At 40.6% G+C, this 25,699-nt stretch overlaps 2 protein-coding genes across 2 annotated transcripts in view; one reads left to right on the top strand and one right to left on the bottom strand.

Moving 5' to 3' along the window:
* Positions 1–1,194: 1,194 nt before the first annotated feature.
* On the bottom strand, positions 1,195–12,646 carry LOC118560229 (mamu class II histocompatibility antigen, DR alpha chain-like). The gene is made up of 4 exons (XM_036131143.1): positions 12,539–12,646; positions 12,198–12,446; positions 10,602–10,886; positions 1,195–1,409 (listed from the first exon to the last, which is right to left on the bottom strand). Exons 1-4 carry the CDS (start codon positions 12,594–12,596, stop codon positions 1,282–1,284), a joined length of 720 nt encoding a protein of 239 aa, XP_035987036.1. The 5' UTR covers positions 12,597–12,646; the 3' UTR covers positions 1,195–1,281.
* Positions 12,647–14,113: 1,467 nt separating this feature from the next.
* LOC118560228 (rano class II histocompatibility antigen, A beta chain-like) overlaps positions 14,114–25,699 on the top strand; it is a 50,161-nt gene continuing 38,575 nt past the window's right edge. The window contains exons 1-2 of the mRNA XM_036131136.1: positions 14,114–14,198; positions 14,889–15,161. Of these exons, the coding sequence (XP_035987029.1) occupies positions 14,144–14,198; positions 14,889–15,161 (328 nt within the window). The 5' untranslated portion in view covers positions 14,114–14,143. The remainder of the gene's footprint in view (positions 14,199–14,888; positions 15,162–25,699) is intronic.

Raw genomic sequence — 25,699 nt, 5'->3', positions numbered from 1 at the left:
CCAGCCCGAAGTCCCTTCATCTCTGCCTGCCTGCTGTGGTTCTGGTTCTTATTTCACTCCGGTCCTGCAAGTATTCTCCCAGTCGTGCTGCTAAATCCTGCTGTGGTTCAGATTCCAAGTCTCCACTCTGCCGTATTGCTGTTCCTGCTGCCTCCGTGCTCCAGCTCCATCTTGCTTGCCAGTTCCAGCCACTATCAGCCTCCTGCTCCAGGCTGGTCTGAACTCTGGTCTTTATCCTCCACAATTCATCATCTTCAATATACTCACAAAACTGAGCTCTATGTGTGTGGTTGTGTTCGGGTTCATCACAAATACATGACAAGTGGACCAGTTTCAGTCCAATCTCCTGTCTTAATGGCTTTAACGACCGCCCATTACTAAGGGGTGGACCTGTTTCTGCTGAATCTGCATGTTATCTAAGCCATTACAGGCCTTTGTTTGGCAGTAGTATAAAGCTTGTTACTCCACATTACTCCAGACTTTTTGAACTGAGAAAGCTTCCTGGAGAGGAAGAGAAACGTCTTCAACTACGGAAAACAAGTCCAGTTGCTCTGATTTTTACCTTTTTTTTTAAATGACCATGATCTGATGACTAAAAATCTTCACCAGCACACACAGACTTCCATTTTCTCAGAAATCCGTCTTCAGAAACTGTTAAATTAAAACATGAGAATGACTGAAAATCACCAGCGATTAGTATTATTTTTTTGGTTTATTGTTTGATTTTTAATGTCACTAATGATTTAATATGCATAGACCTATAACATTTAGAGTTGCACAACAATTTTTCTTTTAAAGTAATTATATTAGGAATAAGGTGTACATTGATTCATTTATTGAAAAACAAAACATTTACTAGGGGAAAGTAGAAACTGGCAGATGGAAATGAAAGCGCGATAGGTCAAGAAGAGCGGCTACTTTGCTGGCTGTGCATCATGGGATAAAATACTAAATTGATGTTACTATAATTTACACTGGCCAGTGGGGGGGCAGGACATGACATGACACCTTCCTCTTCCAAAACACTGAGCCCCATCTACACACATTCTCCATTAAATTTATTGAACTTTATTAATGTATCATATTGTTTGTTATATAAACTGTGACATTTATGGATCAAATCTTAACAATACAGGATTTCATTAAAGAAAATGGTCGTCCAGAAATCACAATAAAAGGAGGCGTAGAGCCCTATCCAAATGTTCTCAACAGAGTTTCATTTTTAATCGAGGAGTAAAGAAAAAACAAAGAAACAAGGATTCTTAAGTTTTCTTAAAACAATCAGCTGCACTCGTTTCCTTTAATCAGGAAGAAGGTCCCAACAGCCACGCCCAGGAGTCCGATGGTCAGACCGAGTCCACAGAAGACATCTGGTCCAACACTGGGCTGAGGACTGTTCAGCTCCACATCTGGAGACAGAAGACAGAGACAAAAGGAGAAACCTTTAATCATGAGCGAATCAAGTAAGGAAAATATAACATGTAATCATGCATCCGTCTATTTATTGTTTTAATACACGTTGATCCATGCAATGTCAAGGAGGGGAGGTGATGTCTATTTGCAGGAGTCACTGGGACAGAGGCAGGGTTCACCTGGACAGGTTGGCAGTCCATCACAAGGCAACATATTCTGTTAAAGTTTATGACTGTGTCTTCTATTGCAGTAGTTTTATAAATTATATGTTAAAGGCTGACCCGGCTAAATCACGTTTCACTAACAACAAATCAAAATATCTGCCATACTTCCTGATATTACTTTATTTCTGCAGAGACTTACCTACCATACCTGGATAGTTTTGATTTTAATCCATTCTCTGACTTTCTGACTTCACCAGAACTTTGATCCCAGATTCCTTTTCTACCGCTGGTCACTCAGACCATTGGCAACCGATTTTGACCTGTCTTGCTCTAGTGAAAACCCGTCGTGTTACCTTCTCCCATACTGCTCCATGGTATACCCCTGAACTCAAGTCCTTGAAGGCCAATGGATGACAACTTGAGTGACAATATAAGAAAACTAGTCTTACTATTCATAGAGACATGTATAGAATTCATAAATCACAGTCATAGCACTGAAACTGCTTTTATAAAAATCACAGATGACCTCCTGATGGCAGCTGACTGGTTTAATCTCTGAGAGACAGAAATAGGTTTGGCACTATTTAGAAACTGTGAAAACCTACAGTTTAATAGTTTACTACAGAGTGAGAATACATATTCAATTCAATTCAATTCAATTTTATTTATATAGCGCCAATTCATGAAACATGTCATCTCAAGGCACTTTACAAAATCAAGTTCAATCATATTATACAGATTGGGTCAGATTATACAGATTGATCAAAAATGTCCTATATAAGGAAACCAGTTGATTGCATCAAAGTCCCGACAAGCAGCATTCACTCCTGGGGAACCGTAGAGCCACAGGGAGAGTCGTCTGCATTGTACATGGCTTTGCTGCAATCCCTCATACTGAGCAAGCATGAAGCGACAGTGGGAAGAAAAACTCCCCATTAACGGGAAGGAAAACCTCCGGCAGAACCGGGCTCAGTATGAACGGTCATCTGCTTCGACCGACTGGGGTTACAGAAGACAGAACAGAGACACAACAAGAGAGACAAAAAAGCACAGAAGCACACATTGATCTAGTAATCTGTTCTACATTAGATGGTAGTAGCGGGTGAGCCGTCTTCTCTGGATGATATCACAGTTAACAGAACGCCAGACCAGGTGTACCTACTATGAAGAAAAAGAGAGAGAGCAAAAAGTTAAAAGCTGAAATGACGACAGTCATTTCAATGTAATACAATGCAAAACTGGAGAACAGTAGACTGAAGAACAGTAGAAATCAGCAGAGTGAGAAAATTAGACCCTGATGTCCTCCAGCAGCCTAAGCCTATCACAGCACAACTATAGAGATAGCTCAGGGTATGAGCCACTCTGACTATAAGCTTTGTCAAAAAGGAAAGTTTTAACATTAGTCTTAAAAGTAGACAGGGTGTCTGCCTCACGGACCAAAACTGGGAGTTGGTTCCACAGGAGAGGAGCCTGATAGCTAAAGGATCTGCCTCCCATTCTACTTTTAGAGACTCTAGGAACCACCAGCAGACCTGCAGTCTGAGAGCGAAGTGCTCTGTTAGGAACATACGGGGTAATCAGAGCTCTGATATATGATGGAGTTTGATTATTAAGGGCTTTATACGTTAGAAGGAGAATTTTAAATAGTTCTAAAACCGGTGTATATATATATGTATCTTACTACTGTACGATTTTTGCCAACTAATCCTTCTGAGTAAGGAACAGCTTGTTTTAACCAAATATTCAACAAAAAGACGCATAAAGTTTATGTTGAAGTGAGATGTCTTGTTCATACCCCAGCTTTTTTTTAATTTTTATTTATTTTTTTATTGAGGTTTTTGCCAGACATATACAAACAAGCACACATTACCTAGTTGCAGTAAAGTGAATCGGAGCCACATCTTGTGTGAACTTATTCGTAACTGCCCAGCCCCCCTCTTTTCTTTTTAACAAATAATCACAAAAAAATCCACAAAAAAAAAAAAAAACACAGAAAATATAACAAAATAACAATGCAGTCCAGCAGCAGTATAGAGAACAGGCCAGATCCACAACCTATAACATAGATCATAAAAAAAAAAAAAAACCTAGACAGACTATCAATCCCGCAGCAGTATCTAATAAAAATGTAGATCGGAGGTATATGTCCATCAGTTTAGATAGAAAAGGGCCCCACACCTCATTGAACAAGTCCTCCCTCCCAGCCACCCTATAGGTGACCCGCTCGTAGCTAGCCATTGAACTTAAAACCTGTATCCACTCCTTGAAAGTGGACTCAGTGGGAGATTTCCAGTGGCGTAAAGTTATCCTGCATCCTGTTGTCATAGCCAAGCGACACCAAGATTTATGGTGCTTTGAGATTTTAATGTTATCTGAAAGTAATCCCAACACACATAGAGCAGGGTTTTTGACCAAATTTGTGCCCAGCACCTTATTCCACATGTCTTTAGCTTTGTCACACTTATATAGCAAATGCATGAGAGTTCCATCCTTTCCATTACATCTCCAACAAATATCACTGTTTCTGAGTTTTAGTCTTGCTAGTTTGGAAGGGGTCCAATAGGATCTATTTAGTATCTTATAACAAATAAGTTGAGATTGGGTGTCACGCGAATAACTGTACCATGATGCAAATCATTTCTTCCAATCATCTTCTGTAATCTCTTGAGCTAGATCTCTGTTCCAACATGCTTTAAGACCATCTAGTTTAGGCATCTGCATACTTCTAATAAATTTATAGAAATTTGAAGCTCCTCTGTTTTTCTCAACAGTCTTATGGGAAATTGCCTGAATTTCTGTCTGACTGTGCTGAATATGTTTGTTTGAAAGAATACAATGTCTCAATTGTAAATACCTCCAAAATTCTGAGTTGGGCAAATTATATTTAGTTTTAATCTCATCAAATGTTTTAAATCCCATGTCTCCTGTCACATCCTCTAGAGTCTGAATCCCAGAGCCAGACCACCTATCCCAAAAGAAGCTTTTCTTCCCTATTAACAGTTTCTTGTTATACCATATAGAAGATCTGCTTGATAAGTACGGATCACTTTTTGTTATTTGATGAGCAATTTTCCACGATTCTTTGGCAAAAGCCATTACTGGGTCTTGGGATGGAATTGGTCTGTCTGTCTGTGATAGGAAGGTTTCCACTGAGAAAGGCTGCACCAGCTGTTCCTCTATCCTGACCCACAGCGGAGTCCTTGTTGGCGGCAGGTGAATTTTAGATAGCTGTGCTAAGGAAAAAGACCAGTGATACCAGTCTATTCGTGATAATGCTAAACCTCCCTTTTCTTTTGCTGCTTATAACTTAGCCCTATTAAACATGGGTTTTTTGTTGCCCATATAAACTTCTCTATCATACTGTTGTATGCTTTAAGTAGTGATGACGGAAATTTTAGCGGTAACATGGAAGTGATATAATTGATCTTAGGAGTTAAAATCATTTTGACTAGATTAATTCTACCCAACAGGGAAATATGCAATTTATCCCAGTTTTGTAGCAATATTTGGGTTTTTTGAAGAATTGGAGATATATTGGCTTCCATTATTTTTTCTACACCAAGTGTTAATTTAATACCCAGATATGTTAATCCTTCAGGCATCCATCTGAATTTCCAATTTTTTCTATTATCGGGGGGGGGCATGATTTTGATAGTGGCATAGCTTCTGATTTTGACCAATTAACAGTATAACCAGAAATCTCTGAGAACCGATTTATCACTGAGCAAATTTCTGTAACGGAGGACTCAGGGTTACTAGATATCAACAGCACATCATCCGCATACAGCAAAAGCTTGTATTCCTCTTGACCCGCCTGCACACCCTGTATATTTGAATTAGTACCTAATGCTATAGCAAGTGGTTCAAGAAAAATAGCGAAGATTAGAGGTGATAAAGGTGAACCCTGTTGAACCCCACGATGTAATTTGATTTGAGGCGACATAATCCCATTAGTTAAAACTATGGCTGACGGGTCAGAGTACATTAATTCCACCCACTTCCTGAATATTGGACCGAATCCAAATTTTTCTAGCGCATAAAACAAAAAAGGGAACTCCACTTTATCAAACGCCTTTTCCACGTCTAATGAAAAGCCAACCGTTGGTGTATCACTATTTCTTGTCATCCACATAATATGTAATAGTCTTCGAAGGTTGTCCGCAGAACTCCTGCCCCGCATAAACCCCACCTGGTCCTGATGAATGAGATTTAGGACCACCTCTTCCAGTGTAGTTGCTAAGATTTTGGCAAGAATTTTCTCATCCACATTAATCAAGGAAATAGGGCGATAGTTAGCACACTGTTGTGGATCTCTGCCCTTTTTATGCAGTAGTGTAATAACTGCTACCCTCATGCTTTCAGGTAGTCTACCTCTGTGAAATGCATCTTGATATACAACTAGTAACCTAGGGGCAAGATCATCTATGAATTTCTGATAAAAATCTGATGAGAACCCATCATTTCCAGGGGCTTTTCCTAATCTAAGGCTTCTATAGCTTTTTTAATTTAATCTAGAGAGATATCTCCCTCCAAAACTCATCTCCCCTTCTGTGCCAGGGTAGGGACTTCAATTGAGGAAAAAAAACTTTCTAATTTATTTTTGTCTGTCCCACCCTGAGATGTATACAATTCTTGATAAAATTCCCTAAAGGTGGTATTTATGTCTCTTTTGTTTGTAATAAGGTTGTGGTCTTTATCAAAAATAGATAAGGTAACATTCTGACATTGTATTTGTTTTACTCTGTATGCCAGGACTTTACCCGCTTGTTCTCCCTGTTCAAAATATTTTTACCTGGTACAGAAAAGGGCAAACTCAGCTTTCCTGTTTAGTATATCCTTTAGTTCACATTTAAGTTGGTTCAACTTACCCCATGTATTAGAGTCTTGGCGTTCTGAGTACTGCTTTTCAAGTCCCTTGATGTCTTTCTCTAATTTGAGTAACCTTTGACTCTCTATTTTTTTGATAAAGGAACTCCTTTGAATAATATGCCCCCTCAAAAAGGGTTTGAGAGCATCCCACATTACCCCATGGTCTTCTATAGAGCCTTCATTGTGTTCCCAAAATTCCTGCATCTCAGATTAAATAAAATTGCAGTTTTCTTCCCTGTTCAGCATACAGTTGTTAAAACGCCACCTCATGCTTTTTTCTGCCCTTTCTAGAGGATGGAGGACTATATCCACTGGTGCATGGTCCGATAGCACTATATTTCCAATTGTAGAACTCAACACCTGACTGACCATATCACGGGATATGAGAAAGTAATCTATTCTAGAGTAACTTGAGTGGGGATGTGAGAAAAAAGTAAAGTCCTTTTTTGTTGGATGAAGTAGTTTTCAGATATCAACAAGGCCCAACTCTTCTGACAACACATCTAGTGCCAGAACACCAGCAGTGTTAGTTTGAGAAGATTGAGACGATTTATCCATAATTAAATCCCTCACTTGATTAAAATCACCCCCTATGATTATATTATTATTCCCCATATCTCTAATTAGGTTACAGATTTCGTGAAAGAAGTTTGGGTCAACAGAATTAGGGGCATAATTATTAGCAATAGTCGTTCTTTGGCCCTCTAAAGTGGCATCCAATACAACCCATCTACCTTCCTTATGTGAGACATGTTTATGTATGTGGCAGTCGATATTTTTCCGTATCAAGATACTCCTCTTTTCCTCGAGGAAAATGTGCTATAATATTCCTGTCCAACCCATTCTCTTTTTAGTTTTGCTGCTTCCTCATCATTAAGATGGGTTTCTTGAATGAGGGCTATAACAGCCTTTTTTGCTTTAGATATGTGAGTTTTTTTTTCTTTTGACCACGTTATTGCACCCTGCAATATTCCAAGTTACAATTTTAAGCAGAGCCATATTACTCCCTTAATATATTACCATACAACCATCCCTTTGTGTAATGGCCATCTGTCTTGGTTGTTCCTCCTCTGAAACAATACATCCTTAGAAATACAGGATTACTGTCAGGATGCAGCTTATTGGCTGCATGCTGAGCCTCTCTCCCTCTCTCTTGTTCCTGCGCAGCCTGATCAGTTTCACCTGGCAGGCTGCAATTAACCCACAACTGCTTCCACCTGTTCCCACCGCTTTATAAGACTCACCTCTTTCTGTTCCCGTCGCCGGTCCATAGCGTTCACTCCCGCTCAGTCTCTGCCAGTTTTTCTTGTCAGCTCCGTTTGTACCCGTCAACCTGAAGACTCCGTTCAACCTGGTTTTGTTACAGTCAGCCCATAGACTTTCCGTCAGTTTGTTTTCTCCAGAACTCGGCTCTGATGCTCTGCTCGCCTCTGCTCGGCTCAGATGTCCTGCTCTCCAGTGCTCGGCTCCAGAGTTCCTCCCGGTCAGTCTCTCCACACTCCTCCTGCCAGCCAGCTTCTACACCCTTCACCTCCGTCCGTTGAAAGACTCTGGTCTAATCATCCATCTTCCACACTATTCAATAAAAACTCACTCATAAGAACTGACTCTGTGTGTGCGTGCTGTGTCCGGGTTCATCCCAGAAAAATATATCATAACATTATGGACCGGCCAAGGGATGAACCCGAGCACGCACAGAGCCTGGTGTAGAAGCTGGTAGGATCTGCCTCGCCTCCGGTTCATCTCGCTATGGTCACAGAGTTGCGACGCCACGCTTCTGGTTCGTCTGCCGGAGTCGCATCCGCGAAGCCCCGCCTCTGACTCTGTTTTCCTGGTCCGCCTTCCCCGCTGCTCAGCATTAAGGACGGCGCTCCTCGTCGTCGCTGCCCAGCGCTAACTGTTGCCGCTGCCCAGCATATTCAGACTTTGCTGCCCAGCGCCTTTTGGTTCTGTTTTGGTTTCTAGTTTTTGCTTTATGTTTTGGTTCCAGTTTTAGTATTTTGTTTCGGCTTTGTTTTCTAATTTAGCTTAACTTGTAGTTTTGTCTCAGTCATATAGTGCTTAGTTCTCGTCCTTGTTTGGTATATTTTTACTGTTTTAGAAGGATTATTTCCGCCTTCTGTTCTTTTGTTTTGGTTCAACCTAGTTTTTTGGTTTACTTAGGATTTTTTGGGATTTATGTTGCTTTGAGTATTGTGTTTTATTTTGTTGTTTTTGTCCGGGTTTTTGTTTCCCAGGTTATTCTAGTCAATCGGGTTTTTCTTTAGCATTCTAGTTTTTTTTTGTTTGTTTTTTTTTCAGCTGTGTCGCGCCCGTTCCATAAAATAATGGCTTTTTACCAACATACTTCTTTGGGGTCGTGGTTTCGCCACCGGTATACACACGCTTGTAAGTCGTATTTATGAGTAAATGGGGAAAATAGCAAAGTCGGCTCGGCCGCTTCTCCTAAGCAGCCATCTTGGGCGCGTCACCAACCGGAAGTCACCCATACACCAGCTTTCTTGTTTTAAGGTTATTCCTTTCTATTGAGGTGAGCCTTTAGGCGGTCAGGTGAATAAACTTATTCACTCAGGTGATTTAGCACTATCCTAACAAACACCCTAACCTATTTACACATCTGCACATATGCTTCATGCTGCTGGACTGCTGAAACCCAAAATGGACTCTGCACGTGAATAGCACACTGTCTATTTCCCCTGCATTGTCTACTTTGTTACATTGTTTTTCATTTCAATTGTTTACATAAATCGCTGCTGCATCTTTATCCTGAAAATTAGTGCAATTTACTGTGATTTTTAGAGTGGTTTCTAGAGTGATTCTTTTCAAGCTGTATGCAAACGAAATTTCATTCTGTACGCACTTTGTGCATACAAAATGACAATAAAGATATCTATCTATCTATCTATCTATCTATCTATCTATCTATCTATCTATCTATCTATCTATCTATCTATCTATCTATCTATCTATCTATCTATTTAACAAACATTACCTACTGAAGTACCAGTTTAATCAGTTTGATGGAGAGAAAATGGATTTGGAAAAGTCTTTCTTCTGCATGAATAAAACATATTTTTGGAAATATGTTGTTTTTGTATAACTTATTTTTTAGTCTATCAGATTCCAGACTTTACACATAACCTCATAAATGTATCTGTCAGGTTGTCTCATTCCTAAATATTGAATCAGGTGTTATGATAAAACTACTCTAGTAGCATCTTTATCAAAACTCAAATCAACATAATAAACGTGTCAGTAATCATGTTTGCTAAATTACAGCATGTTCTTACTACAACAAGCATCATGAAGATGTGTGCTGCTGTAATGCACCCCTAATGAGCTGGGCTCCAGGCACTAATTTAGGGTACTGGGATGGAGCCTCTGATTAGTTTTGTCCCCTCCCCCTAAAGAACATTGTCAACTCCTAAAGGAGGTGCAACCCACACTGCTTAAAGAAGAGAAGAAAACTTTATCAAAGCAGAAAAACACATCAAACAAAATGTGTTTCCTGCATTTAATTGTCCCTCAGGGAGCAATGTGAGGCTAAGGGTCTTGTTTATTCAAGAATCAAGGCAGGTTTACTTGTTATTGCGTGTCAACGTGGTGACATTCAGGACATACTCCAGTTAGGGTACACAACTAACAACAGGCATTAAACATGTATAACATTCACATTGGAGCATGCAAAAGATAAAAAGAAAGGCTATCTATAGAGGCTGTCTGCAGGGATCAACCCAGGTTCCTGCAGCTTTCTCTGAAGTGTGCTGCTCTGAGCTTGAACAATTCTGGTTTTACGTTTGTCCTGCTGCAGGTTGGGTTGTATGCGTTCTATCAGCTGTTGCACACAATGATAATAATGGAGTTTAATGCTCTACATTTCATTACTCTGTGGAGTCTTCTTGTAATGTGTGATTAAAATATCTGCACTAAGTTAGTTATCTATGGTTACCTGAAGATGTAGGTGTAGATAATAAAGATTCACTCATTTTTTATTCAGTTCAGATTATCTACACATGACTAAAACACAACACTTCATCTCAAGGCTCTTTACAAAAGTAATTCAATCAAATCTGACAGATTAGTTAACGATTCTCTAAGTTAAACAACGTTTCCTTCAACTCAAACTGTATTCTAGGTCATGTAAAGGTTCCTCACCCCAGATCCTGGTGAGTGGTTTCTGTAGAGCTGGATGGTCCACAGAGCAGCTGTAGATGTCTCCCAGCTGAGGGATGAAGTCCAGTCTGGAGATCTGGGTGAAGGTGCTGTCCTTGTTGGGGAAGGGAACGTTGATGCTGGTTCCTTCAGTCACCTTCTGGCCGTTCTTGGTCCAGGAGACGTTGACAGGAGCAGGATAGAACCCAGAGACATGACAGACCAGGATGTTCTTCTCTCCCAGCTCCACGTCGTCTCTGGTGTAGATCATGGGGGTGGATGGAGGATCTGAGGAAATGTAAACTTTTTATTACTTAAGGATGTCCTGGCCTTCAGACATATGAGCCCAGAATATTTTTATTACACATGGAGTATCACTGCCATCTATTGGCATCATAGGGAACTGTTTGATTTTTAACATTTGTATTTTCTCAGGGAGAAAGGCAGCTGAAGTCATTCTCATGAACTCTGTGTTCCTGCTGACTTTCTCTGATCCTGTAACCATTCATATGTCATTAATGTGAACAGAGCTGATTATCTGCCACTGCCTACAGGATCACTTGATGTAGTTGAGGAGAAGCCTGGAGACCAAGTGAACTCTCTTTGTCTGCTATGTGACTAGCTGACTGACAAACTGTTGGGCTGTTAACTTACAGTCCAGCATTAAAGCTGTTTATGCTGATGTGATGGTGTTATTATTTACTGCTAATGTGCTGTTCTAGGAGCTGGAGATGTCTGAGCAGATGATGGTGAGCAGATGCTCCACATCCTGAACAGTGATTTAGACCATCTACAAGCTGCTCTGATCTCCTGCTGTAGGATCTTCAGTTGTGGACTGAGACCATCAAGGTGCTGCAGAGAACACAGCAGGAAGTCCTGCTGCTGCATTAAAATATGTTTAACAGTATAAGTTTCAACAATTTCCCTTGCTATCTTATCATCTCTGTAATCTTATATGTTATTTTTATTTGTGTGATTATCTTCTGTGCTTCTCTCTATTTCATCCCTAACACATTTTCCTGCAGGATCAATAATGTTCCTTAATAATGTGTGCAGCTGAATGTAAGACACTTCAATGTTTATTCCTCTAGAGTCGTTTAAAGTTTTGCTCCATTTTTAATGAAATAAGGGAATAAACAGTGATTAACAGTGACTCTTTGCTGAGGCTTAGTTTACCATACCAAGGCTTTTACAAGGTTGAATTAAATCAATTAATCAGTCCTAATGACACAATAGATAACTTTAACTTCACTGATGTCAGTGAAGTTTGTTTTAAATGGTGTGAGGTGAACGTTTAACTAAGTTAAATAGGAAAACATTTGATTACAAAAACTAATGCTTTAAATATTCATGAGGCTGTCAGTGAACATTAATGTTTCAGTTAAATCAAATGAACAATACCCTCTTAAAAGTGGAGAAAAACATCCCCAATAAAGATCGTTTTCATGTGTTCACTGGTAGAAATGCGAACACAAAGTGGACAACATGCCTGCCTCAGTGTGTTGATCCCAGTATATATTTTATCATTATTACAGGAGACAGTAGACTTTAAAGTAGCCACAGGAAAATAAAGTTAGAATGAGTGATAACTTTTCTCACCGCGCTGCAGTGGAGGGTTCTTGTAGTTATGCAGATCCGCCTTCAGGTTTCCTCTGCAGATCTGTTGTTGAGCCACAGCTGATCCATAAATTCCTTCTCCATAGCTCATATGATCAATGAAAGGAGGCTGAGGTTCCACTCCTTTCCCCTGCTTGAAGTCAGCGACCCAGATCTCTTCTCCATCCAGAGCATACATCTCCTCTCCATCAGAGTCTGAACAGCCAACGATACGAATGTCCTCATGGAGAACTGTGAACACAGAGACAGCTGAGAACCTGCTGAGGAACCTGCTGAGAACCTGCTGAGGTCCAGCAGAACCTACAGAACCGGGTCAAACTCACCATCAGCAGAGACCCGCAGGACCCCGCAGAGGAAGAGCAGCAGCCTCATCTTCATCATCAGCTCAGAGACTTAGAGCCTCACTGAGGGAAAGTCCTGCAGCTGCTGGACCCAGCGCAGCCAGCAGCCAATCAGAGAGCAGGGAGGCTGTGACGTCACTGGTTACCAGGTAGAGTCAGCAGCAGCTGAACCCAGAGTGGAGCTCTGAGCTGCTGGAGACCAGGACTCTGAGATTTACTGATGTTTTATTAATAAAAACGGAGCATCTAGATTGATTTTACTCTAAAAGCAGGACAAATTACTACATTTGTTTTAAATGGAGGAAAATGTTTATTTTCCTGCAGCTGGAACAAGACTTGATTGTCAAACAGGGTTTAATATTAACCTTTATAATAGATTGTTTTGTCTAAAAACAGAAAAATGTATACATTTATTGTTTTAAAAAAAGGAGAAGGTTTATTTTCCAGCAGCTGGAGCTCATCCTGTAGAGTAAAACCAGACTTCTGATCATCAAACCAGTAAACTCTCCAGCAGCCTCAGAGGTCTGCATCAGACCATCTCACCTTGCTACACCTTTATTAAAATGTTCTCCTGAGTCTGGAGCAGGAAGTAGGTCCAGTTCAGTGTTTTGGTTCTTACTGGTGGTCAGAAGATCTCAGGAGGAGCAGATGATAGAGGTCAGACCTTTACCCTGTGTCTGCTGATCATCGTCCTGAGAGAGCGGAAGTCCACCTGATATCCTCTGGACCAGACTAGAACTGCTTCTGGTGGTCATAACTTTTGTCCATCAGTGATGGTCCTTCCAGTCCTCCTGTCTCCACCACCTGTACCGGGTCCAGGAGCGTCCCAGGACAGAACCGGTCCTTTCAGAAGAAGTACTATGTTACTTCTGCTGGGTTATTCATATTTACCTCATACATTCTATCTCTGCAGTCTAACCTTAGAGAAAGCCCAGCGCTGAGCAGTAGTTCCCAATTCTATTCTAATATATTCTATTCTAAAAAGCCTTAACTAAAAATGTAAATGTTACGTCCACCAGGCTCTTTTGGTAGGGTAACTAACCAGAAATAAGCAAATGCAAAACAAACCTAACAAAACGCAACCATAAGATGAGCTACAAACCAAACCAAACCAAACCAAATGGGGTTCTGAGGAGGGAGAGCAGGAAGAGAGCCTCTCCTCTGCTGCATGCAGAGCAGCTTTAAAGCAGCAGAGCACTAATCAGGGAAATAATAACACCTGCAGAAGGCCTGTCTCTCGAACCTTTGTAAAGTGCCTCGAGATGACATGTTTCATGAATTGGCGCTATATAAATAAAATTGAATTAAATTGAACCCTACAAGGAAAATAAAGCAGAGACCCACTGCAGCCATAACAGTAGATGAAACCGTCTGTTTCTATTTTAACAACTTTATTTTAAATGTCTCACTAATATGTGTTTAAGGTTGTTTCCAACACTTTTAACGGTTCATGCTCTGACCAGCAGCCTGCTGTCAGCCTGGTCTACCTGGTAACAGATGACGCAGCAGTGACGTCACTCTTCCTCTGGTTTTCCTGCAGTTCTCAGTCAGACGCAGTTAGTTCCTCTGCTGAACCCAGAGAGAGACATGGCTTCATCACCGCTCTGCTTCTTCCTCCTCTTCCTCGCTGTCCGCTCAGCAGGTAGGACCATTACTCTGACTATCAATGCACTCTTTAATTCACTGTTTAATTCACTGTTTAATTCACTGTTTAATTCACTGTTTAAACAGCTTTTTATGTTCTGAAAGCTGCCTTATTTACATATCAACAACAATTAATAATTTACTTATAGAGAACTTCCAAACAAGCACAAAAGTTAAAGTTAGCACAGATAGAAGAACCCACACCTGTAGAAATACCAAAGCTAAAACATGAACATAAGGCAGCATTTAATAATTTTAATAAATTATAAATTTATGTTATTACCAGCCAGAGAGGAACAGCTGGGTTTTAAAAATAGATTTAAAACAGGGAGGATGTCTACCTTTATGTACAGCAGCAGGTGAGTCCAGAGTTCAGAACCAGCTACAGAGAAGGTCCGGTCTCCTCTGGGCTTAGGCCTGGTTCTGAGTACCGACCGGAGCAGGGGGTCCACTGACCCAAGAGAAAGAGGAAGAGCATAGGGCTGTAGATGCTGAGAGAGGTAGAGAGGGACCAGGGCATTTAAAGGCTTAAAAACCAATAAAATTATTTAAAATAAAATTAACATGAGGGGTTATCTAATCACTCAGCTCCTTATTTAATTCCTCACTGATCAGAATAATCAGTAAAATAATCAATACCCTGGTTATTGCTCAGCACTAATATCTGATTCTGCTTCTGATCCTTCAGATGGATTTCTGGAGTTCATCGTGAATCGCTGTGTGTTTAACTCCACTGAGCTGAAGGACATCGAGTTTATTACATCTTATTACTTCAACAAAGTGGAGGATGTCAGGTTCAGCAGCTCTGTGGGGAGGTTTGTTGGCTACACTGAGCCTGGTCTGAAATATGCAGAGGACTGGAACAAAGATGCTGGAAAAATCGCTGCCATGAAAGCTCAGAAGGAGGCAGTCTGCCTGAACAACGTCAACATCGACTATCAGGCTGCTCTGAGTAAATCATGTAAGTCTCTGAGTTTCACCATCATCATATTAAACATCATTTTCTCTCCTGCATAAACTGACTACTGGTAAAATTAACTTGTGTAACTTTAATCTGTTCAAAAAAGATAGAAACTGGTTTCACTTTTATATCCAGAACCATAATCCACCAGCATCAGCTGCTATAGGGGTCCACGGTCCCAGCCTACTATAGTCAGATGTTTGGTCCTGTTCTAACCGTTCTGATTACTGGAGTCAAATATTTGACATTCTTACAACGGTGAACTCAACCCAGACCCAGACTCGGTTCTGTTCAGTCTCCCCTACCTAAATGATCCAACCTCCCATGGTTAAGGTGTTGGGTGCCGGTCTTTTAGGAAAGCGTCTCTTTCTTTTCAACAAACCTGACCTTTTTCTTATAATGAGAGTTCTGACCCACATCAAACCTGGAAAAATAGACCCACCCCCTACAGGTTCTTGAAGACCTTTAATGCGATCTGGCAACCCTTCTTACAACATATAGATAGGTCAGCAGACTTTTATTAATGCTAGTATCTGTCAATCATCAATTACTACACTTATCATCTGTAATGTGGTTCTAGTTCCTCTTTTTGTGAACATAATGATACTAAATAGATTTAGTGTATAAAAGAAATGCTTTTATACACTAAATCACTATTTGGCATTGGCACTAAATGCTTATTTCCAGAATGATCATGAAATTATAATTTAAGAGCATGTTTGTAAATATCCCAACATGAATAGGTTTTACAGTTTAGTAATGTTGCTTCACACTGTTTTCTCCTTTAGTCACTAGTTTCTTTGGTTTGGAGCAGATTTTTCTCTTCTTCTAACAATATTCCTGCAGTGAGAAGGAATTATTTATTTAATTGCAGTAACAAACACAAATGAGAGCATATTTAATTCAACAGCCCATCTGTTTACTACATCCTGATCATGTGGGTAAACTAATATTCCTATAGAGACATCAATGTTATACAGAGTAGGGCTGAACGATTTTGGAAAATAATCTAATTGCAATTTTTTTTATCTTAATATTGCCATTGCGATTTAATGCAATTATTTTTTTTTTCAAATTTAATTTACAAATCAATCTATTTCATCGTTGTCCTCAGAGTCTGAGGGCTTTGGTAAATGTTCACCATTGTAAAAAGGTCAGAGATAACAGATAATGAGGTACTAAGGTACTTTTATGCAATGATTAGAGGCTACATTTGGGTTAGGGTTGGCCTCTAATCTTTGCACTTTTAAGTGTACTACTACATTTAGACACTAGGTTATATTAAGTATATGATAATTTAAAGCTAACTCTAAATTCTCATCAAATTAAACTTGTTTACTGACTCAGGATCTTAATTTAAATGATACCAGCTGAACAGAATGCTTTAAATGCAGCTGACCCTTTATCACAGAAATTAGGTGTATATTTATGTGATAAAGTTTCTGCCACTTGCTTTCATACAACTGATTAGGGTCAGAATTGATCTAAATAAGTGCATTTCATCTTTCTGCAATTCTCAATAAGAAAATCTCAAGACATTCATTTCAAATCAAAAATACTTTACTGTTCTTTAAGGAATAAAAGCAACATATCATAAAAACACTTTTAGTGTCAGAATCACGGTGGCTTTGCTCACCCATCTATTGCCAACTGGTAGGCATTTTAAGATTGACAGCCTATTTCCTACTTTTATCGTTAAAAAACATTGAGGATGGTATTAAAAACGTGATCAGGTTGAAATTGTGACTATTTTTCCTATATTAATGAAAATGAAGACCCAGTTTTAACATTAATAACAGTAGGGTTAAGCTACTTTATTGCACCTCCTGACCTTCCCCTTAAGGCTTTAGCTGTGAAGTTGGACTCTTCCTATGTGTTTTACGTCTGAGGAATGGAGAACCGCCTTCAGGTCGGCAGATCCTGATTTTTAATGTTTCATAAATAACTCTGGGTGTGTTAAGTATCGTCTGGTAAATATCAGTCCAATCAGCTGATATCAAGACAATGGTTGAAAGGGATGAATTCGAGCACTAGCGATCTTTTAACAGCAAAACCTGCACACACATAGAATAAAGGAGTGACAGCTTCTTTTCAAGTCCAATAATTTATTAACAGAAATAAAATGAACATCCAGAGAACATCACTATGTAATGCTGTTTACCTGAATTAACACAATATTTCAATCAGTAAATCCTCTCTACTAGGCTAGTGAAACTTAACTAAACTACTAAGCAAAATGAAGATAAAGAAGCTTAGCTAAGCAACTATTTACATGCAAAACAAACCAAAAGACAAAACAAAAGTGGTTGATCATAGTCAGAATACTTCAGTGAATCGTGGTTCACTGCAGATCTGATAAAAGAAAGCATGGAATGGAGTTAAAAACATTTGACATGTGTTTCAATCCATTCACAATGCAAAGCCCAAGTTAAACAAACGTTTTCTTTAGGTTAAAGAACGAAGGTTCACCTTAATCAATGTGAATCGTGGTTAAATTATCTTAACTAATTCAGAACAACATTTGGCATGAATTTCAACCCATTCACAATGCAAAGCACAAGTTATCCAGAACATTATTTTGAGTAAATAACATTCTGAAGAGTGATTTGCTCAGTAAAATCATTTAAAGCCTTACGACCAAGTTTGTTAATGCGATTCTCCCTCCGGGCGTCTGGGATAAGGTGACCAGATTTCTGAAATCAAATCTGGGGACATTTTTAGCTCGTGGATAAAAATCAATACATCTCATCAAGATGAAATTAGGAAAACGGGGACAGAAATGGTTTCATTTATTTTTACATATTTATTAATATTTAAACAATATTAAATTTTTAAACAAAATATTAAACACATTTAAACATCTTTATTAAAATTTAAACAACAAAAATCAAGTGTAAAAGCCAGGAATGTGCCTCTCCACACTTTTAGTATATCCTAAGATTAATAAAATGAATAAATCAATAGTGTTATTAATAGAAAACTAGAACTGTGTCTCTGGGTTGGGGCAAAGCGGAGGGGTCAAGGGTCGTTAGCAGGGCTTTCCAGTTTTGTGGGACCCAAAGAGCTCTGCTGCTGCCTCCTAAGAGGATACAGAGTTCCCCCACCTTTTAAAAATGCAACAAATACTCATTCTGTTCACATCTACATACCTATGAGAAATAGGTTTTTATGTGTTAAGATTAAAAAGAAGTAGCGGTCAAGCCTGCAGGTAAAGGATGATTAATGTTTCTTACTGTCACCTGACAGCATCAGGGGTCTGTTCATCTCTAAGAAGCAGATTAATTTCTCCCACTAATGGACTCTAAGCACAGCTCCACTACTGCCTGAACCTCAGCAGCTCCTTTAGTTCCTGATTAATCCAGGTGTGTCTGTCTGGTAACTGACGTCAGACACACCTGGATTAATCTGTCCAGTAATGAAAGACAGGAAACAAAGGAACTTCACTCAGGTAAACGAAGGAGCTGCTGAGGTTCAGGAAGATGTGGAGCTGTGCATAGAGCCTGTTTGGGATGAGATAATGTGTTGTAGTGTTGTGATGTGAAAAGGTGTTAAACATGTTAAAAAAGGCACAAACTTGGAAATCCTCCTGACATGAATGCAGGTGATTGAGTGTAGTGCAGCATGAGCATGTATAAACTTACACAAAGTGTGTATAACTACATTATGTGTATGGTAGTAGCTGATGTGCCAGTATATTGTTTGCTCCTATAAGGTGAGTTAACTCCGGTCAGTGAGTCACTAACATGAGATCATCTCTGGTTTCTTCAAGGCGTTCTGTGTCTGAAAAGCCATCAGCCATGGTATCCAGAGGTCTGGATAAAATATAAGGAGAAGAGGATAGATTATGTGCAGAACTGAAATGTTTAAAACCCAAGAAAAAATACAACTAATCTGCCTCTTTATTGTGCCACAGCTACGGCAGTGCAGTGAAACTCATGTTCAGTGCAGAGACTCAGAAAGAGGTTATATCCTCAGACATTAGGGCTTCTCAACTCAATCCTCTGTTTTACATAGCATACTTCACACACTACATTACTCAGTACGTTAGTTTATCACTTAGATCATGTCAACGCTTTATCACTTCAACTTTATTAATACTCTAAGTAATTTTTCTTCCTTCTTGTCAACCGTTCTTTCCATCAGTGTTTCTATTTTCCTCCACTCTCATTTAACCTCCTTCCTATCTTCTTCCTCTCTCCTCTTGTATCAATCTTACATTATTCTAAAACAGAGACATTATATATTTAAAATCACTTCCAAAAACATTACAATGTACAACATGAAAACTTCCTATTATTATTATTATCTCATCTGATTAAATACAGAAAATGCTCATTACCACAATATTAGGAGCTACAAGAAAAAACAACATAATAAATGACCATTAAACAGGTGGTTTTTCTCTTCCTCCATCATTCTCAGATCATGCAGATATTCTCATTCAGTTCTCCTGTTACTGACTAATATTTTTTCATGAGGAACTTTCATACTTTCACTCTAAATATCTGCTTTATTTCCCCTGTACTTTTTATTTTATTTTTATTTTTGATACACTGTACATATGTGGACACACTGTAAATACCTTATACCTTATGCACCTTTTCCTCCTTTTGGCACCTTTCTTTTTGTTTATTAAGCCAATGTGTGACAAGTAAATTTCTCCACTGTGAGATATATAAAGCCCTATGTTATCTCATATATCCAAACTGAGCAGTAGAAAAGCAAACCTAAGCCTGGACTTATAACTATCTGAAATATAAACTAAAGGTCACCTATCAGTTCTAAAACATCTTTAGAAGAACCCTTGTTGATCTCTGGAGAACCAGCGAACCAGATTAGCGCCTTACAAACAGTTTTCAATCATTCTGTTACATTTTATCTGAGTGTCTTTTACTAATGTGAGCAGCAACTCGTGGTCTTGTCTTACTTTTTATTGATTATTATTAGGGCTGGACAATATAGAAAAAAAGCTTATCGATAAAAAAATGTATACTGATCGATATCGATAATTATTGAAAATATTTAAAACCATATTTTATGTGCAGCTCTGCCTGGACATTTTATGACATTGCTAAATGTCCGTCCGTCTTCTTCCGCTTATCCTGGGTCGGGTCGTGGGGGTAGCAGCTTCAGTAGGGAGGCCCAGACGTCCCTCTCGGATTTGGAGGCACTGATTTTCATCCCGGCCGCTTCGCACTCGGCTGTGAACCGCTCCAGTGAGAGCTGTAGATCACGCCTGATGAAGCCAATAGGACCACGTCATCCGCGAATAGCAGAGACGCAATCCTAAGGCCACCAAAACGGATCCCCTCAACACCTTGGCTGCGCCTAGAAATTCTGTCCATAAAAGTTATGAACAGAATCGGTGACAAAGGGCAACCTTGGCGGAGTCCAACTCTCACCGGAAACGAGTCCGACTTACTGCCGGCAATGCGGACCAGACTCTGACACCGGTCGTACAGAGACCTGACAGCCCTTATTAAAGGGTCCGGTACTCCATACTCCCGGAGTACCCCCCCACAGGATCCCCCGGGGGACACGGTCTTCTCTAGATCCACAAAGCACATGTAGACTGGTTGGGTAAACTCCCATGCCCCCTCCAGAATCCTGCTGAGGGTATAGAGCTGGTCCAGTGTTCCACGGCCAGGACCAAAACCACACTGCTCTTCCTGAATCCCAGATTCGACTATCCGACGGACCTTCCTTTCCAGAACCCCTGAATAGACCTTACCAGGGAGGCTTAAGAGTGTGATTCCTCTATAGTTGGAACACACCCTCCGGTCCCCCTTTTTAAATAGGGGGACCACCACCCCAGTCTGCCAATCCAGGGGAACTGCCCCCGATGTCCACGCAATGTTGCAGAGCCGCGTTAACCAACACAGCCCCACAACATCCAGAGCCTTAAGGTACTCAGGGCGAATCTCATCCACCCCCGGGGCCTTGCCACCGAGGAGCTTTTTAACAACCTCGGCAACCTCAGCACCAGAGATGGGAGAACCCGACCCAGAGTCCTCAGGCTCTGCTTCCTCAATGGAAGACGTGTTGGTGGGATTAAGGAGGTCTTCGAAGTATTCCGCCCACCGAAACACGACGTCCCGAGTCGAGGTCAGCAGCACACCACCCCCACTGTAAACAGTGTTGGTACTGCACTGCTTCCCCCTCCTGAGACGCCGGATAGTGGACCAGAATCGCTTCGAAGCCGTACGGAAGTCTTTCTCCATGGCCTCTCCGAACTCTTCCCATGCCCGAGTTTTTGCCTCGGCGACCAGCCGAGCCGCCTGCCGCTTCGACTGCCGGTACACATCAGCTGCTTCCGGAGTCCCACAGGCCAATAAAGCCGGATAGGACTCCTTCTTCAGCTTGACGGCTTCCCTCACCGCTGGTGTCCACCAGCGGGTTCGAGGGTTGCCGCCGCGACATGCACCGACAACCTTGCGGCCACAGCTCCGACTAGCCGCCTCAACAATAGAGGAACATGGTCCATTCAGACTCAATGTCCCCCACCTCCCTCGGGCCAGCTTCTGCAGCCGAGGATCAGAACGCCAAGGTCCTCGCCCTCTACTGCCACCTGTTGCACAATGCACCCGACCCCTTTGGCCCCTCCGACAGGTGGTGAGCCCATCGGAAGGGGGACCCATGTCGCCTCTTCGGGCTGAGCCCGGCCGGGCTCCATGGGCAAAAGCCCGGCCACCAGACGCTCGCCAACGTGCCCCACCTCCAGGCCTGGCTCCAGAGTGGGGCCCCGGTGACCCGCGTCCGGGCGAGGGAACACGAGGTCCAATAATTGTATTCATCGTAAGGAGCTTTTTGGGCTGCGCTTTGTCTGGTCCCTCACCTAGGACCTGTCTGCCTTGGGTGACCCTACTAGGGGCTTAAAGCCCCTGACAGCATAGCTCCTAGGATCATTGGGACACTCAAACCCCTCCACCACGGTAAGGTGGCAGCCCAGGGAAAGTCATTGCTGATCATTGCTAAATGATTTAATTTTAATAAAGAACACAAACACAGAATTCCAATTAAATCTTTATTTAACCAACTTTTTTAACCATAACAGAATCTTTTTAAAGAAAAATAACTTAAGAGACCTGAGTTATGTTATTAAATACTGACAAAGAATAAACTAAAGTGACCAGTAAAATAACCAAAATAAATATACAAAATAAATAAATAAAATAGCCTATTTAGGTGGGAATAGTACACTAGTTACTTCTCAGGTTTCATAACTGAGAGGCTGACGCAAGGCTGAGGTCCGAGGTCGTGGTGTGTAAGGACACAGATTGCAGCTCATTTTGCACTGATTCCCTGCACTCGTTGCACAATTTAGGGAAAGCTGTTAGAGAGAAACTTGCGGCCCGGAACTTTATATCGCAGATCAAGAGTGGCGAGTAGTTGTTTGAAGCCAGGTTTTTCAGCTGCAGAGAACAGCAGCATATCCATCACTATGAAGCACGTTGCTGCATGCATGATGTCATTATGCCGCTTGGACAATTTGTCATTTTATCACAAAGAAGGGAGCCCAGTTTAGCTGCTATTCAATTCAATTCAATTTTATTTATATAGCACCATTTCATGAAACATGTGATCTTGAGGCACTTTACAAAGTCAAAATATTATACAGATTGGTCAAAAATGTTCCTATATAAGGAAACCAGTTGATTGCTTCAAAGTCCCGACAAGCAGCATTCACTCCAGGAGAACCGTAGAGCCACAGGGAGAGTCATCTGCATTGCTGATGGCTTTGCTGCAATCCCTCATACTGAGCAAGCATGAAGCGACAGTGTTAAGAAAAACCACCCATTAACGGGAAGGAAAAACCTCCGGCAGAACCGGGCTCAGTATGAACGGTCATCTGCCTCAACCGACTGGGGTTACAGAAGACAGAGCAGAGACACAACAAGAGAGACAAACAAGCACAGAAGCACACATTGATCCAATTCAATTCAATTTTATTTATATAGCGCCAAATCATGAAACATGTCATCTCAAGGCACTTTACAAAATCAAGTTCAATCATATTATACAGATTGGGTCAGATTATACAGATTGGTCAAAAATGTCCTATATAAGGAAACCAGTTGATTGCATCAAAGTCCCGACAAGCAGCATTCACTCCTGGGGAACCGTAGAGCCACAGGGAGAGTCGTCTGCATTGTACATGGCTTTGCTGCAATCCCTCATACTGAGCAAGCATGAAGCGACAGTGGGAAGAAAAACTCCCCATTAACGGGAAGGAAAACCTCCGGCAGAACCGGGCTCAGTATGAACGGTCATCTGCCTCGACCGACTGGGGTTACAGAAGACAGAACAGAGACACAACAAGAGAAACAAAAAAGCACAGAAGCACACATTGATCTAGTAATCTGTTCTACATTAGATGGTAGTAGCGGGTGAGCCGTCTTCTCTGGATGATGTCACAGTTAACAGAACGCCAGACCAGGTGTACCTACTATGAAGAAAAAGAGAGAGAGCAAAAAGTTAAAGCAGAAATGACAACACATAATGCATAATTGAAGAACAGTAGAACTCAATTAGACCCTGATGTCCTCCAGCAGCTTAAGCCTATAGCAGCATAACTATAGAGATAGCTCAGGGTAACATGAGCCACTCTAACTATAAGCTTTGTCACAAAGGAAAGTTTTAAGATTAGTCTTAAAAGTAGACGGGGTGTCTGCCTCACGGACCAAAACTGGGAGTTGGTTCCACAGGAGAGGAGCCTGATAGCTAAAGGATCTGCCTCCCATTCTACTTTTAGAGACTCTAGGAACCACCAGCAGACCTGCAGTCTGAGAGCGAAGTGCTCTGTTAGGAACATACGGGGTAATCAGAGCTCTGATATATGATGGAGCTTGATTATTAAGGGCTTTATACGTTAGAAGAAGAATTTTAAATTCTATTCTTGATTTAACAGGAAGCCAATGAAGGGAAGCTAAAATTGGAGAAATATGATCCCTCTGATTGATTTTCATCAGAACTCTTGCTGCAGCATTTTGGATCAGCTGAAGACTTTGAACTGCATTTTGTGGACTTCCTGATAGTAAAGAATTACAATAGTCCAGCATTGAAGTAACAAATGCATGGACTAGTTTTTCAGCATCACTCCTGGACAGAATGTTTCTAATTTTGGCGATATTCCTGAGGTGAAAAAAGGAAACTCTGGAAACCTGTTTAATATGGGATTTAAATGACATGTCTTGGTCAAAAACAACACCAAGATTTTTTACTTTATTACCAGAGGCCAAGTTAATGCCATCCAGATTAAGTGATTGATTAAGAAGTTTATTTTTTGAAGACTCTGGCCCAAAGATTACAACTTCTGTCTTGTCAGAATTTAAATGCAGGAAATTTAAAGTCATCCAGCTTTTGATGTCATCAAGACATGACTGCAGTCGAAGTAACTGATTGGATTCATCAGGATTTATGGATAAATATAGCTGAGTGTCATCAGCATAACAGTGGAAATTAATCCCATGCTGTCTGATAATTTTGCCAATCGGAAGCATATATATAGTAAATAGAATTGGTCCAAGGACTGAACCCTGTGGTACTCCACAGGTGACCCTAGAGTTTGAGGAAGATTTATTATTAACATGAACAAACTGGAATCTGTCCGACAGATAAGATTTAAACCAGCCTAATGCTTTTCCCTTAATCCCTACAGTATGCTCAAGTCTTTGTATGAGAATATTGTGATCAACTGTATCAAATGCAGCACTGAGATCTAACAGGACAAGTATAGACACAAGTCCATTATCTGAGGCCATGAGAATATCATTAGTGACCTTCACCAGAGCTGTTTCAGTGCTATGATGAGCTCTGAAGCCTGACTGAAACTCCTCAAGTAGGTCATTACTTTGTAAATGTTCACAAAGTTGATTAGCAACTACTTTCTCAAGAATTTTAGATAAGAAAACAAGATTAGACATAGGTCTGTAGTTTACTAACTCATCTTGATCAAGAGAAGGTTTCTTAAGTAAAGGTTTAATAACAGCTACTTTAAAAGCCTGTGGTACATATCAATTTACTAAGGATAGATTAATCGTGTCTAAAATAGGACCACTGATCAAAGGGAATACCTCCTTAAACAACTTGGTTGGGATTGGGTCTAACATACAGGTAGAAGGTTTAGATGAAGCTAAAATTTTAGATAGCTCAGAAAGCTCTACTGCTTCTAAACAGTTCAAACACCGCGCAGGTTCTAAAGATTCCTCCAACGCTGCCTCACTTACTGAGGACGAGGTAATCATGTTTGGGAGGATGCCAATTATTTTATTTTTAATGGAATCAATTTTATTTATGAAGAATCCCATAAAATCATTACTGCTAAGAGCTAAGGGAATGGATGGATCAACAGAGCTGTGGCTCTGGGTAAGTTTGGCAACTGTACTAAAGAGAAATCTAGGATTATTTTTATTCTCTTCAATTAATGATGAAAAATATGCTGCTCTAACTCTGCAGAGGGTCTTGTTATACAACAATAGACTGTCCCTCCAGATTAGGTAGGATTCCTCTTGGTGTGTAGAGCGCCATTTTCTCTCCAA

Source organism: Fundulus heteroclitus, unplaced genomic scaffold, assembly GCF_011125445.2.
Source record: "Fundulus heteroclitus isolate FHET01 unplaced genomic scaffold, MU-UCD_Fhet_4.1 scaffold_41, whole genome shotgun sequence".
NCBI lineage: Eukaryota > Metazoa > Chordata > Actinopteri > Cyprinodontiformes > Fundulidae > Fundulus > Fundulus heteroclitus.
The sequence above is the reverse complement of the archived record's forward strand: the minus strand, read 5'-3'. Positions and strand labels throughout refer to the sequence as shown.